Genomic DNA, 16,314 nt, shown 5'->3' with positions numbered 1-16,314 from the left:
ATATCAATCATGTTTGTTTTTTAAATTATATGCTATAAATAAATTGATAAAATAAACAAATTAAAAATAAATACCAACAAAAATACACTTTGGCTATGTGCCCAAGTAACACTGGTTTGAAAATGTCATGGGTTCAAAACCACTAAAATTTCCCGTCATACAGTAGTATGGTATTCGCTATTTTTATTTCCCAAAAATCAGAGGCGTAGCAAGGGTCCCCGGGGGCCCTTCTAAGTCATGTGACACACATACATCCTCGTGCAGTATAATGAACACAAAAGTGTTTGTGTGTGTGTGTGTGTGTGTGTGTGTGTGGGGGGGTCATCTTGGCCATAAAAGTGGCGAAAACTAAGCACTTTACACTGACTCGTATGGATGTACTTACATTCGTTCATGGACCCACACATTTGAACAGGTGGCCATCCTCTGCTCGAAATGTGCAATTTACGCCTATTCTCGCTCCTAGAATACGCAGCGCTTCTGACGTAGGACAATAACAGGACTGGTTGCTATAGGTACGTACGCATACCCAAGAAACCTTGCTAAAAGGAGTATAAAAATTGCGGATAAAATTGTTAAGGATTATTTTAGATGAATATATGTAACTTATACAGTATTTTTCTTATAGAGTATTACACGAGGAATATGATAGATCCATTAATATACTTTTCTAGAAAAATCACCATTTCTTTAGGTAGTCACATAAATAATGAGGTGGCCTGTGAAAATCAACGTAAAACAACTTGGCAAAAACTTTCCAGAGAGTACTTGGTGAGTCACTCTGGAAACAATCACGTGGTATTAATATCTAATTGGACTTTCTTAAAAATGTATAATCTACATGACATGGTTAGTGCTTATTGGGATTGATAACAGAATCGCTAGATAATCTGTCAAATAATTCCATAGTATTGAAACTCTCTACACTTGTAGATGCAACAGTGCAGTAAAGCTGTGTGTGCTAAATCTGTTGGCCCTCTGGGGGCCCCTGCTGGCTGGGGGCCCTAGGCAATTACCTGGTTTGCCTAATGGGACGCGACGCCTCTGCAAAAAAATGCAGCAAGAAGTGGCTTGGAGCGGCAGCGCTCACCCCTCTCCCTCCGGTTGTTGTTGCTGTCTGTCAGTGACGCTATTCTGTTTAGTGGCTGAAAACGTAAAAACTTTGAGCTTTTTTTCCCCCTCAAAAAAAGTCGTACTTCGACTTTTTTTGAGGGGGAAAACAAACAGACGGCCGCGGCTTAGAGGAGGACAGCAAGCGTGCAAGATATGCTTGCGGAGGGTGGTTGCAATGAAGGGTGCCACCCCTCAAACATATCACATTTACGTGACCATGATCCGTCACTTTACACAAAATTTAAGTAAACGCTTTTATGAATGTTTCCCACCAGCTACGAGAGCTCAGCGTGTTTAGTGTGTCTAGTAAAGGTGAAACAAATAAGCTCAGTAAGTTTTTAAGCAAGGAAGATGATGTCTACATGCCTGAAGTTGATTTATACATAAAACGGAAGCGATTAAAAAAATAGTCGAAAGTAAAGAAGTTTAAAGTCAGCCAGTAATGAACAAAAATATTTTAGTTGGAATAAAAAGGTCAAGTAATTCGACGTTTGCGAACCTGCTGAACATCGCACCTTGGCACAATGTCACTTACAGCTCCAAATCACTTCAAATGACCTCATGCCTATTTTATACTTATTTAGATTTTATACTTTATTCTTACAAGCCACTTTCGAGATTTTTTTTTACTTGTCCTGCACTTTAAAGGGAGATGCTCCACAATTTCATTGTACAACCGTAAAATGACAATAAAGGGCTATTCTATTCTAAATCAAGTCAGAAATCTTGGCGTAATTATTGACACAGACCTAAAATTTGATAGCCATCTAAAGTCTGTCACTAAATCTGCTTCCCATAGGGGGTCCAGATGAGAAGGCGTATATTGTAGTTTTTTGAGGAGTTTAGATGGAGAACCCAGAAGAATGCTGTTACAGTAGTCAAGTCTGGAAATGATGAAGGCATGGATGAGCGTTTCGCGAAGACTGTCGATGTTCTTGAGGTGGAAAAAGGCAGTTCTGGTGATGTGGTTGATGTGCTGGCCGAATCTTAGTTTATTGTGTGACATAATTTCCCGAACGCAACAGAAGACTATCCACAGCGAGCACAGCTGCGGCAACGAAACAAATGAAGGGATGAAACAAAATCTGTTGCTCAGTGTCTGTTAACGGGGCGGGGATCCCCAGGGTAAAACAGATAAATTAAAAATAGTCCGGGGGCATAATCCACCATGAAACTGCTACAGCAGCATATAAACATATTGTTCTATCAAACAGAACAGTGCTTTTGGCTAAAAATACAGCATTTTATTGGGTGCAAGAGTAGAAACTGCTTTTTCAGCCTTGTGTGTTTTTCACCATATACATTGGATAGTTGTTAAAAACAACAGCACCTGAAAAAACATTTGGTTCTTTATGTCATTTCATATCATTATGTATTTCAGTGTGTGCGCTTATGTATTTCTAAATTAGTCTTCCGAGAAAATGTTTTATCGCAGTGTGCAGGCAAAAGGCTTTTCTCCAGTGTGGTTTCTTAAGTGCAATGATAAACTTCCCTTCCGACTGAATTTTTTACCACAAACTGTGCATGCAAAAGGCCTCTCTCCAGTGTGGTTTCTTGTGTGCGATACTAAATGTCCCTTCTGACTGAATCGTTTACCACAAAACGTGCACACAAAAGGCTTCTCTCCAGTGTGTGTGCCTGTGTGTTTGTTTAAAACTCCCTTAAGGGTGAATCTTTTCCCACAAAGTGTGCAGGCAAATGGCTTCTCTCCACTGTGTGTTCTCGTGTGACTGTTTAATTTTGACCTTGTGAAGTATTTTTTATCACAAAGTGTGCAGGCAAAAGGCTTCTCTCCAGTGTGTGTTCTTGTGTGAATGTTTAAACCTCCCTTCTCGGTGAATCTTTTACCGCAAAGTGCGCAGGCAAAAGGCTTCTCTCCAGTGTGGTTTCTTGTGTGCAATACTAATTGTCCCTTCTGAGTGAATCGTTTACCACAACACGTGCACACAAAAGGCTTCTCCCCGGTGTGTGTACGAATGTGTCTTTTTAAATGATGTTTCGAAGAAAAAGTTTTATCACAAAGTGAGCAGGGAAAAGGCTTCTCTCCAGTGTGGTTTCTTGTGTGCAATACTAAATGTTCCTTCTGAGTGAATCGTTTACCACAAAACGTGCAGACGAAAGGCTTCTCTCCAGTGTGTGTTCGCATGTGTGCCTTTAAATTGGATTTCCTAGGAAATATTTTATCACAAACTGAGCAGGGAAAAGGTTTCCCATCCGCGCATTCTTTTGCGTCTCTTTTCAATGATGACTTGTGTAAGGATTTTGAAGCATTTGGGTCAAAGTCATCATCCTCCTCATCAGTATTAAAGTCAGAAGAATGTGACGTTTTGTCGTCGCTGTCCGAAAGCGGAGCTAAATAGCCTTCCGGTTGGGATGGTCCCTCTCCTTTTGTTGTTGGGTGCTCAAATGAGCTGTCGCTCGAGGGTTTCGCTGCTCCGCTCTCATCGCTTGGACCTTCGGCTTCTTCGCTCTTTACACTGACACCCATTGGAAACTTGATGATTTCAACTTCCTGTTTTTCTTCTTTAATGTCAGGCGTCTCTGGCTCCACCTCCTGTTTGATCCATGGCATGTCTGACTCCTTCTCCTGTTTAACGTGGAGGGGATCGTGCTTCTCAGGGTGAAGATCTTCTACAGTGACATCTGTGGGAACCTGGGGTAAGAAAGAAAAAAAAAAAATCACATGTTTTGCTGACGTCGGATATGCAGAGAGAAAAACACGTAGTCCCCGGGTTACCAGGCTGATGTGATTTCAACTAAGACGCTGGCGTTTCCAGCGGAACTAAAACACAGTCAGCGCGGTCTTCGGGACGCAATGAGGAACAGATCGAGAGAAAATATGTTCAACTCTTGCCGCGAGATAAAAAAAACAACAATAATACCTGACTGCAGCTGACAACCGCCACAAACAACACCCAGTTGCTACAAACATATGGCCACATAACGCCACGGTAAATATCACATTTATATGGCGGAAAACACAGATAAGTCAGAAAAAGCAGTTTCTGCTCTTGCACTCCTCTTTAAAAGAAACTGCTGTATTTTAAGCCAAAAGAACTGTTGTGTTTGATAGAACAATATGTCTATAGGCTGCCATAGCAGATTCATGGCGCGGTAAGCGTCCAAACTATTTTCAATTTGTCCGTTTTACCTTGGAAACCCCCATTTACAGACGTTGCGCAACCGCTTTTGTTTTAACCTAGCCATAAAAACAAGTAATTATATTTGTTATTCAAAATGTCTGTCATTTTTAGCTTAGAATCATTACTTGATGTCTAAATTTTAGTTTGAAAAAATAAAAACTTTAAAAAATGATTCACTCGCATATGTTAACTTTTAAACGAATTACGTCAGAATTAAAAATTTGGTGTCTGTAAAAAAATCACGTATATCTACCTCATAACTATCGCTTAATTGTATTTTTTTGTTACTGTAGCATTTACTCCGATATGTTAATGATAAATAATCGATCCAAACAAACAAAAAAATTGAAAAAAATAACGTTTAAAGGGTAACTATATAAAAAAAGAAAATCTCAACCACTCCTTGTTGTCTGCGATTTCTGCATCACAACCCTTGTTATATCACCATATTTCACCCATAAAATAAAAAAAAACTCTGGCTGCGGCCATTCACAGCTGTGTCTTGACACTCGGTGATACATGCTACATGGGAGTTTTTGGATCGAAACAAGCTAAGTACGTGATAATATCTGGTTAAAATCGTGGCGTCTTTAATTTTGCTCTCTCCTGTTGTCGCCTCCAATTAGGGTTTTGCTGTTAAATTTTTTTTTTTTTTTTTAAATGCCTTCCTGTTCAAAATCTTTGTTCCCCCAGGAAATTGAGATTTTAAGCTTTCCAATGATGTATCACACATGCATTTCGGACAACTTTGAAAGTTGGCCAAATTGAGGGTCTCAGAGCAGAACTTCAAGTCACTTGAGTGTTTTCCGCCATATACAACTAGATGTGAAATGACAGACGACGGCTTCGTTATGACATGTATAGAGGACTAGATGCGAAATGACAGACATGTGCTCGTAAACAGCTGCCGTCTTAAAACAGCAGATTTCTTTGGAGGGCTCTGTTGTGGTGAACCTAACTTACTTTTTATCTAAAATACTCCTAAATCAGCAAAATCTTGACTCGAATCCATCTTTAAAGGATGAAACAGTTTTAAAACTTTCACATGTCGAAAGTAGACGGAAGGGAAATTATGGAATAACGGGAGCAATTTAACAACTTTAACGGTTGATTCACAACATCAAATTAATTGAATGTAGTTTAAAGTTGCTGATACAAAATGGGGACTTGAGTATTTTATTTACTGTTCTGAACTGTTATCTTGGTACTGAAATAGTTGTTTGGTTTAGCTTGAGAGGATTTTTCGAACAATTTTGGAACTAATGTCCGAAACATTAAAAGGGGCGTTTTACAACACAATACTTTTTACGTTTATTTGAGTAGATTTGTAAAAAACGAAACGCGACTCTTACTCCACTATTTTTGGCTACACTATAGATTCATATACATTTTCCTCTTTATTCTACACATTAACTTTATTTTTGCCAAAGATGCCGACAGAGGCTCTCTCATTTTCACCAATGAGATGTTGCAACAATAACCGCATGCTCCACCATACCAAGCAAAGGTAACTGTTTTTTTCTCCACTAGAGGGCGCTCATACTCTTTGGACAGGTAGTATATCTTTGTTTTTTTCCCCAAAAGAAAATTTTATTTCAGTCAAATTTTTATCACTCTGCAGTGGATAAAGGGTGGAGGAATCAAAACACTTACAAAAGTTGTTCAAAATATTGTATCAGCATGGTAATGTGATCCCCAAAAACTAATGGTTGACATTGTCACCTCAATAAAAGTCTTAAATAGCATTATTATGTGAATTACAATCATATTTTGAGACGATTCGACTATATACAACAATTTGGCAAAGCGCAGATGACGAGAAATTAGTCTTTAATCTGCCGGTTAGCCACGCCAACCATTATCGGGCTCTAGCGTCCCCAACTGGTGGATGACGTCAGCAGGAGAATGGTATAATCCGTTTTACTATTCATCCCATTGAGGGGGAATTATTCAGAATGAGGAAAATGCGACAAAGAGAGCCGCAAAATGTCATTGTTTCAGTCTCTATACTCCAATATTTTTACAGGATATTCTTTTTATCCAAGTATTTTCCCCCCAATAGCTAAATAAATGGTATCGTGATGACAAATAGCAGTCTTGTGCTAAATGGACTATGAAATAATAAAAATGCATGTATTCAGTAGGACATTTCAAAATTACTCCATAATGGTCAAAACTGTCGACTTCACCTTTACTGTCGCACCTCCCGTACGATATTTTATGCCACCGTAGTTAGTCGGGCTTTTGCCATTTCCCTGCCGGCTTCTGAGAATGTAAACAAACCAAGAGGCGTGACAGCTAGCTGACATGCCAACCCCAACAGTCAGCCTGTCGCGATATGCAATAATTCCATTTATCGCTCAGTAAATGAAAATAAAGGCGGTAATTTTGCCACTGCGATTTATCGCCTCATGTGCGTGTGTACATGCGTGCGCGCAGGTGCAGCGGACTGTTAAAAGTTCGGCTTCCTTGTTACCAATAGCGCAATATGCTGTGACGAGGATTCCCTCTGTTTTATTGACTTCTGGGTATGTTCGTTTTATACATTAGAGTTTGCGTGACCTTCATTCAATGGGGCGAGGTGGGGCCGAGTGCACTGTCTGCGTACAGCAATGAGCGAGCAGAACATGGACGGAAAATGCTGATTTCCAAGCCAAACACCACAGCCCCGGTGTGGGAATATTTTGATTATAAACCAAATGAAAATGGCAAGGCAACCAAAAAGGACGAACCAGTCTGCAAAATGTGTTTGGAGGTTGTTTCAACAAAGAGGGCCAACAACAGCAAATCTACATGCTCATTTGAAACATTATCACTGTCTTTAGTTTTCACTGTTTGGTAAGAAAACTGCATCGCAACAAGCGGAGCCTACCTCGTCACGCCAATCGACAATTACAGAGGTAATCGCTTGATTTGAGAAATACAAACGAGAGTCCGCAAAGTGGCGTTCCCTCACTGAAAGTGTAGTTAGTCCGCTACACTGCTGAAGAAATGAGACTGTTTTACCTCTGTTTAATGTTATTTGACACTTTCTAGGTTCATACTGCAGTTCTTAATGCACGAATCCGATTTTTTCCATTTTCGGACAGAATTGGTTGGTTTAGCTCAGTAAACATCTCGTTCGTAGACTATTTACATACATCTAGCATGAGGGACAAACGCGAGCTTGACCCTCCTAGCAACAGTTGCTAACGTCAAGAATATTAATGAGGAAAAGTCACGTGTTGCATGCAGTACACTATTCCGTTTGAAGTGGGAGTGGAATGAACAACTGTCCATCCGCTACCACACCTTCCAGTGTAAACGGATTGGACGGCTACTAGTAATAAACTCATTTGAATTCACAGCAGAAGGAGTAAAATAGCTTGTTTTCCTGTTCATTAGTTGTTTTGTAGAATATCCTAGAATGATTTCCTGATTGATATTTGTAGTATCGCCATAATGTGAGATCATCGTTATCGTGAGCCTCGTATCGCAAGTCAGCTATAGGATTTTTTGCCTTACAGTCGCAATCACTGATAACAGATCAAAACAAGTAAGATATTGCACAAAAAGCATCATTATGTCATAATCTTACCCTCATTTTCTTTTGTTTTTCAGTTGCTCGTCGTAGCCTGGATTTCCTCTCCTCAACATCCACGTCTCGATTCTTTGGGCTTCAGTCAGTTGTATTTTGTCACATCTTTAAGACAAGTCGAGAAGCATCTTATACAGTAATCTCTTTCATGTTAACTGATCAACTTTTCCTTAAAACAAACTTTACAAATCGGAGGTACGATTAAGTAGGGTGACCAAACGTCCTCTTTTGCCTGGACAAGTCCTCGTTTTAGATCCTATTTTTAAACTGTCCGGTTTTAATGATTTTTCACGGGACCAATTTGAAGAGAAGTCCCTCCAGCCGCTGGGGGGCCGCGCCTGCCTGCGTTGACATGGCTCCTACAGGACAAGGAGTAGTTCTTCTTGTTTGATGGGGTATTACCGCCATCTAGTGGGTTGACCATTGGGCAAGGGATCAGGCAGTTACAGACTACAAACAGGAGTAGTTCTAAGCCTTTATTGCCAAATATATCACGTGATACACCTAAAATTTCATGATTTTGACCCTAATTCAGAATTTTGACATTTAAAAAAAAAAAAAAAAAAAAAGATGGATGCAACTCAAACCATGCATCTGCAGGTTCCATGAGGGAAAAAAAACATGATTTAGCAAGGGTTATAGATATTAGAGTGCTTAATACACATATTCATTTTGACTTTTCCTTTTACAAATTTGGAAGAAAAGGTTTAATTAGGACATTATTTTTCAAATTTTGGGATTCTCTTATAATTGCTTCATGTTGCAGGTATTTAAAGTGGAAATGTGAAGTAAGGTTGGCCAACCATGTTTTTGAATATCAATGGCTAAACAATTATAAGCATTTTTTTTTTTTTTTTTTAACGCAACCCTTCCAGATTCTTTGTTTAACCCATAGCAACGCCCTTGTCAACGAAAATGCTTTTCTTTGTAAATCTTTAACCACATCAGGGCCGTGCATCTCACAGACAATAGCTTTGTAGCCAGGTAGTATTAATGTCTCTGTGACTGTGTCGGACTTTTTGGATTTAGCAACAAGGTAACTGGCTTTGAGGGCTTTCTCATTTTCCTTCGTAGTGTTTATATTACAAAAAAAAGTTGCCTTATTCTCTGTGTTTTCACGAAAGCGATTAGCAACTTGTTAAGTTTTAAGTTAGTCTAAATTGTAAGTAGGGCTGCAACTATCGATTATTTTAATCGTCAATTAATCGATTAACTACTTAGTTAAAATAATTGAGTAATCGGATAGGGAACATGAGAAATTCAAATACCTGAGCTGACCCTCGAATGGTATAAAAAAAAAAAATTTAAAAAAAGAATCCTAAGGATCTATGTACAACAAAAGAACAATGGCTAACTTACATAGCAAAAGTCCAGTAGCTTAAATGCAATAAAACTTTTTTTTTAAACAACGCTCTTAACAATTGTTCAGACGCATATTCCAGCAAAAAAAAAAAAAAAAAAAAAAAAAAAGCTAAATAAACCTATAAATGAAATTACGAATGCATTGAAAAAAACATCAGCTCAAACAAAAACTTGGCTTATGTTGGTCTTAACATGGAGCAGCTGGATTCAGCTATGTGAAATGACGCAGACTAGAGGGCAGTGTATCCACCAAAAGCAATAAAACTAAATGCAAACACTTTCAAAATAAACCTTTACAACGCCACTTTAACTAAACGAATACTCAAAGCAGCAAAATTTAATTCGAATCTTTTATTTTAATGGAATACTCGAGTTAATCGATTAATCGTTGCAGCAATAGTACGAACACAGCTTGGAGCTCTCGGCAGGCTGTGCGGAGCGATAGATAGAGCCTGTGCTTCTCTATCACACTCCCGCGTCACGTGACCAAAACAAGAGTAACTTCAGCGTGCACTTCAGGGTACCTCGAAAAACATTATATCAGACTATTACACGCAGTTACAAGTCGACATTACAGTATAAAATAAAATAATAATGGTGCACTGAGAAGCTGGACCAACAAATCACACTCCCATACCTGTTAAGTTGTAGAAATTGCAAATAGGGAGTTTTCTGTTTGCCAACCCCGATGATGCGCGCACGCGCGACAATCGCTAAGACAAAATGCAACCATTTTTTTTCAAGTTCATTTTGGTCACAACACTTGTGTAAAAATTAACTACACTGTCAAAGAACCTCTTTTTGGTGGCATCAGAGATAGTCTTCAACTTGCTCCATGTATTGTCTGGCATCATGTGATACTGCTATGTTGCCTGTGTCATGCCAGTTCTCCTTGTTCCTGTAATCAACATCAAGGATATCCTCAGCTTTCCTGATCACATCCATTTGCACAAATTTGGACATCAGCTTCCTCAGCAGCCTCTTCATCTCATCAACCATCACTCCAATTAGGGTTTCGTCAGACTAAATCAGCAAGATTAAAAACATTAATTACATCATTTAGAAAATTAATCATATTTGTTTTTAAAAGTATCTTTGTCATGGCAGTTTTTTAATTGAATTGTAACCTAGAATTGAAACTTTATATTTTTTGTTTCAGCACAGTAATAATGATATAATGTAATAAAGTGTATAGTATACACTTTAGCTTTAGCATAATAGCGAATCTAAATGATTAAACTTCAAGTAAGTAACGATACGCTTTCTCACTTAAATTCATATATTGTGGGGGTAGGACCGCAGTGGTTTAATATTCCATGATGTTTGATCCACGAAAACACAGAGTAAAGCAGCGACTTCTTCCTCGTCATCGTTCTCCCATCATTAGCTCTAATGCTATTAGCATTAGGCTAGTTGGCTATCGTTGGCAGGTAAGACTTACGGCAATTACGTTGACGAACGTCGTTTTTCCCGAATACTGGAGGCCGACCAGGGTCAGCTCCATCTCTTCCTTCCAAAATAAAGACTTGAACCAGTCTAAAAGCCGGTTTATTAGTGCCAGCATCTTGGGAAGTCGGTGGTGCTTCGCCTCTTCCCTCCCTGTCAGATGTATGGGTTGGGCTTTTCCAGCTCTGAAGGGGAGGGAGGGCAGGGAAGTCAGAGATGGCCAGGCTATTCGTTGTTGGTCACTTTCCGAATCGGGCCGAATGGTATCGTTATAAAACGGTGACAAACAAAAACGTAAAAAAAAAAAAAAAAAAAATTGACATTTTTGGAAAATCGGGAGATTTGGCTTAATCGTGAGGCGTGAGCATTGGGGTCAAAATCGGGAGTCTCCCGACCAAATCGTGAAACTTAACAGGTCTGCACTCCTGACATTTAAAAAAAAAAAAAAAAAAAAAAAACTTGCGGCATCTTGGGAGCAAGCAGCCAGTATCAAACGGTATTTCAACATGCCAAAAAGACTTGCATTTACTGTCTTTTTCAAAAAGGAAGATTGTTCAAAACGAGTCAGAAAAGCACATAGAAAAATAAGAAAAAAAGGAAAGTCACACAGCATGGCAAGTGGGCATTTGCGTTTTGTACTCAGCACCATTTTCTGCATAACGTAATGTCTGTAGCTTTCAGTGGGCCCGTGAAGGAGCCATCGGACAGCAGAGTGGTGACGTAGCGGGAAGTGAGTAGAAGAGTGCGGCGTGAGAGCGAAGTTGGCGGTCGCATGCTGCAGCAGTCCGCTGTTATTTTTGTTCTTTGTTATTTAACTGTTGCCACAATAAAGTGAAGGAAGCCATCATTCACTCCTCTCCTTTCTATTTCCCTATTCGGGCTATTACAATATGTTCCGGGACCTGTCCACATGCCTTCATCCCTGAGCTGTCATATGTACTTTGCGTTCCGGCACCTTATGATTTACAAATTACCGGTAAGCACTGTTCCACAACAGTTGGCATCTCTGCTTTGATTAAGTCATCAGTCATCTATCCAAAAATCACACTTACTTTTTTGCAAATCCTTGATCATAAGCAGACCGGTTGAGGAGGCAGGCATCTTCGAAGTCTTTGTAGCAGAAAACACGACTCGATGATGGCGTGAAATTCATTCGCTTAGTGCGAACAAAAGATGTCCATTTACGTGATCTGCTATCCTTCAGCCACTCATACAACTTTTCTTTAGATTGAGAACAATACATCGCCACACACCGCCGTGGCATCTTACCGAGAACCAATGCAACAATACTGTGTGTATGGCGGACTTCCCTCGCAGTTCTCGGTGTGATATCAATTCCGAAGATTGTCGAAGAAAAGCATTTTCGTTGTCAAGGGCGTTGCTATGGGTTAAACAAAGAATCTGGAAAGGTTGCGTAAAACAAAAAAAATAAAATAACGAAAATATGCTTATAATTGTTTAGCCATTGATATTATTCAAAAACATGGTTGGCCAACCTTACTTCACATTTGGCCTTTAAAGACATTGCTCAAGTCCCCCTGTCTGACAATTCTGAGCTTCTTCAAGCCTGTTTTTAAAAATAAATAAATAATAACAAAGACTGAGAGCTGTTGAAGAATAAGGCTATCAACTTAGTGTTCATCTAAACAGGCTCATGTTTCAACCTGAGTAAGTATACGTACAGAGATTTTATTCTAAAATTAAATATACTGTACAGAAAATAATTTTGGTACATTTATGGTTTGTGGTGTGCCTCGAGATTTTTCTCCAATGTAAAAACGTGCCGTGGGTCAAAAAACGGTTGAAAACATCGTCTTAGATGATAATCGATCCAAAGAAAATTTGAGAAGAAAAAAAAAAAAAAGAAAAATCGTTTAAAAGGGTGAATATATATTAAAAAGAAAATCTCGACCACTCCTTGATGTCTGCGATTTCTGCATCGCGACCCTTGTTATATTACCATGTTTCACCCATAAAATACCCCAAAAATCCAGCTGTGGCCATTCACAGCTGTGTCTTGACACTCTGTGAAACATGCTACGTGGAGTTTTTGGATCGAAACAAGGTAAGTACACGATAACTCGTTCAAGTCAAGGCATCTTTAATTCTGCTCTCGCGTGCTCACCTCCAGTTTGGGTTTTGCTGTTTTTTTTTTTTTTTTTAATGCTCTCCTGTTCAAAATTTTTCTTGCCCCAGAAAATTGAGATTTTAAGCTTTCCAATAATGTATCACACATGCATATCAGACACTTTTGATTCATTTCAAATTGGGGGTCTCAGAGCCAAACTTCAAGTCATCTCAGTGTTTTCCGCCACATATATTTTTATAAAACTGAATTTTTCTATCCAGACGGAGGAGGCACACTTTAAATATATTTAAGTGATACAAGCATCTTTGAAGAACTTCAAGTAAATTTCAAGTATCTTGCGACCGGGCCGAGTGTCCTCTTTTTGGGGAATCAAAATATGGTCACCCGAGAATTAAGCCAAAGCAATCGGAATGCGTTAACGTGCCTTAGCTAGCGAGCTAAATAAACTAAACTAAGCAAGCCTGAGAAGGTTCAACACAAAGCCAAACGACTTTCATTATACTTTAAAATGGGACTTTTTAGTCCACTAGATTCTTACTTGGGTACTTACCCGATGAGAATGCTTTAAAGGAGTTCGTTTTGTTAGAAGGGAACACGAAAGAACAGCAAGACACGCAGTGTACCCAGAGGTTACGTCAAGTGAACCGGAAGTAGAAACGTTCAAGTGCTGACACTTCAGCGTAATATGTTGAAGTGAATGGAAGTTCCATCACGACTTCACGTCACTGGAGTCAGAAAATATTCAATAAATATGATCAACACATCCGAATTCTAGTCATCACTGTTAATAACTCATTTTGAAGGCTCAGAATCTAAATAATGTGTAAATGTATACATCGACATCCAATTTACTCTACTCCTTCCGCTGCACTTCTTAATCAAAGAACATTACAATGAACTCGCTTCATTTTTAAGCACAAAAGCTTATCAAGCCCATTTAATTTAGCTTTTATTTCCACACTAACCATTCCAAAGGACGGATGAAGAAGAGTGCAAGGGAGAACAATATCGAGGCGAAGAGATGGAAAGTCTAAGAGAGGTCGCTGTTGGCAGATGCCTTGACTCAAAGCAGACTGTTTCACATGACCAGTGTTGTCACAGATTACTTGAAAAAGTAATTTGATTACTGATTACTGATTACGCCTCAAAAAAGTAATCTAGTTACTTTACTGATTACTTCATTATCAAAGTAACTAATATTACTTTAAAAGTAATCTATCAGTTATTTTTCTCCCTTTGCCGCCTAAACAAGGGAATGACAACAGAAAAATGTCATCACATGTAATTGACTTTCCGATGATTGAATTTAAAGGAGAATATCAGAATTTCGCGCTAGCTTAGCCACTCCGGAGCCCTGAAACTAACAAATATCTGACAAACTGCTTGGAATTTGTTGAAATCAACTCCACCGACCAATTAAACCCTGCTAACTTTAAGATTAAGCCTAATGTCAAAAATTCTGAATTTCGGGTTATGGTTAACAGCATCTCAGTGCCATTGTAAAACAATGTAAACTGACGGCACAATAATCAACAACTCACAAGTTCAATGTACAGTGCAATAAACACAAAGGTGGTGGCGAGCGCGGATGCGCGTGCAGCCGTGCACATTAACAACCCGGAAGTACTCCTCTCAACATAAAACGCGGTCAATTTGGCCACAAAACGTGGCGGCAACTAAGCACTTTACACTCAATCGGACTTACAACACATCCCACAGATGCTAAACGAACACATCACCTCACGGCATAAATGTGCAACACGCATATGATGTAAACAAAGCTTGCCAAGTTGGAGCGATGACTGCTCGTCGTTGCTACGGCAAAGCTACGAAACGGCCGCGCATGTAGGGGGTCCAACCTTTTTCTGATACCCTCCAGAATGAAGGAAAAATACTCACCTTCATTAATGGATATCCACAGATCAACATTCTCTCGCAACGTGTCAACACTTGCCGCGAATGTCCACCCGCCTCTGACGCGAGTCCAAAACAGGAAATAGCTAAGAGGTTGTCATGGAAACACGTACCGGGAACCTTTTATTTTAGCATTTTCTATTCAAAATGCTCTTCGTACATGACTACAATATTCTTCATTCTACATACGTTATGAGGCAATGAAAAAATAGTAATGCAGAGACACTAAGGAAACTAATTTTAATCAGATTACTGGTGTAGAAAAATGAACGCGTTAGATTACTCGTTACTGAAAAAAGTAATCAGATTACACTAACGCGTTACTGACAACACTGCACATGACTTTGACAAATAAAATACATATTAAAATTGCTTATAAATATTTTTATAAATATTTATGTTTATTTTTTAAATTCTATGCTATAAATGAATTGATAAACGAATTAAAAATAAATACCAACAAAAATACACTTTGGCTATGTGCTCAAGTGACACTTTAGTCTAAAGTAGGCATGTGCCGGTTACTGGTTTCAAAGTTTACTGCGGTATGAAAACGTCATGGTTTCAAAACTACAAAAAATTTCCGTCATACAGTAGTATGGTATTCGCTATATTTATGTCCCAAAAATCAGAAGCGTAGCAAGAGTCCCCGGGGGCCTTTCTAAGTCACATGAGACAACATACATCCTCGCGCAGTGCAATGAACACAAAGGTGGGGGGTGCGAGTGCGCGCTGCGTGCACGTGCGGTCATCTTGGCCATAAAAGTGGCCAGAACTAAGCACTTTACACTGACTCGTATGGATGTACTTACATTCGTTTATGGACGCACACACTTTAACAGGTGGCCGTCCTCTGCTCGAAATGCACAACTTACGCCTATTCTCGCTCCTAGAACACGCAGCGCTTGTGACGTCGGACAATAACAGGACTGGTTGCTATAGGAACGGACGCATACCCAAGGAACCTTGCTAAAAGGAGTATTAAAATTGCGAATAAAATCGTTTAGAATTATTTTAGATAAAAAAATGAGCATCGGCTGCAAATAAAAATATTTTTTCAATGATGATAGAAAATATATAAATTTTAATTAGGGAATAAATGCACAAAATGCACAGTTGGATTTCCGTTAAAAGTAGAAAAAGTACAGGAAGACGTCACTAAACAGCTTTCTACTCGAGTTTTACAGGTTAGGAAGTTCACACAGTTTCATGTTATGCTAACTCTGAAGCAGGTCGGACATTCAGTTGCAAAATTAGTGGTGTGTTGACGTCTTTTTACATTACTTAAATTGGCTGCTGCTGGGCGAAAAAACCTTCTAATATCCCTCCTCTTCAAAGGGGGCGGAGGAGGCGGCATGTCAACATGTATTTCTGTTGGGATTGTGTGAATGTGGGGGTTCTAGTAATCAGCCAATCAAACGTGCGTTTGAAGGGGGGGAAATGGACCAGCACATTCAGCAAGTGAAATGTAATGGTAAATGTAAGTCTGAACATAATGTAGGGTCAATTCTATCCTTACAACTTATGGGAAGACAATCTAAATTACCTATATAACTGAACTCATTATATAATGCAAATAAGGTTGCTTAAAAGTTGGTGGGGACAATTTGAGAATCCCTAAAAGTTGGTTATGTCCCTAGTACCATCCCTATGCAAACCTACGCACTTGA

At 39.1% G+C, this 16,314-nt stretch overlaps 1 protein-coding gene across 3 annotated transcripts; it reads right to left on the bottom strand.

Annotated features, from left to right (window-relative positions):
• Positions 1-1,907: 1,907 nt before the first annotated feature.
• Positions 1,908-13,370, bottom strand: LOC130918880 (zinc finger protein OZF-like). 3 transcript variants are annotated; one of them, XM_057841084.1, is made up of 4 exons: positions 13,281-13,360; positions 9,991-10,093; positions 7,834-7,938; positions 1,908-3,766 (listed from the first exon to the last, which is right to left on the bottom strand). In XM_057841084.1, exons 3-4 carry the CDS (start codon positions 7,837-7,839, stop codon positions 2,540-2,542), a joined length of 1,233 nt encoding a protein of 410 aa, XP_057697067.1. In that variant the 5' UTR covers positions 7,840-7,938; positions 9,991-10,093; positions 13,281-13,360; the 3' UTR covers positions 1,908-2,539. The 3 variants fall into 3 exon arrangements, with proteins under 3 accessions (XP_057697067.1, XP_057697076.1, XP_057697060.1); XM_057841093.1 differs by lacking the exon at positions 9,991-10,093 and having other exon boundaries at positions 13,269-13,359; XM_057841077.1 differs by lacking the exon at positions 9,991-10,093 and having other exon boundaries at positions 1,909-3,766; positions 13,281-13,370.
• Positions 13,371-16,314: the final 2,944 nt, after the last annotated feature.

This window comes from Corythoichthys intestinalis, chromosome 1 (assembly GCF_030265065.1).
Source record: "Corythoichthys intestinalis isolate RoL2023-P3 chromosome 1, ASM3026506v1, whole genome shotgun sequence".
Taxonomy (NCBI): Eukaryota; Metazoa; Chordata; class Actinopteri; order Syngnathiformes; family Syngnathidae; genus Corythoichthys; species Corythoichthys intestinalis.
Note: the sequence above shows the minus strand (reverse complement) of the source record. Positions and strands in the feature narration are given on the sequence as shown.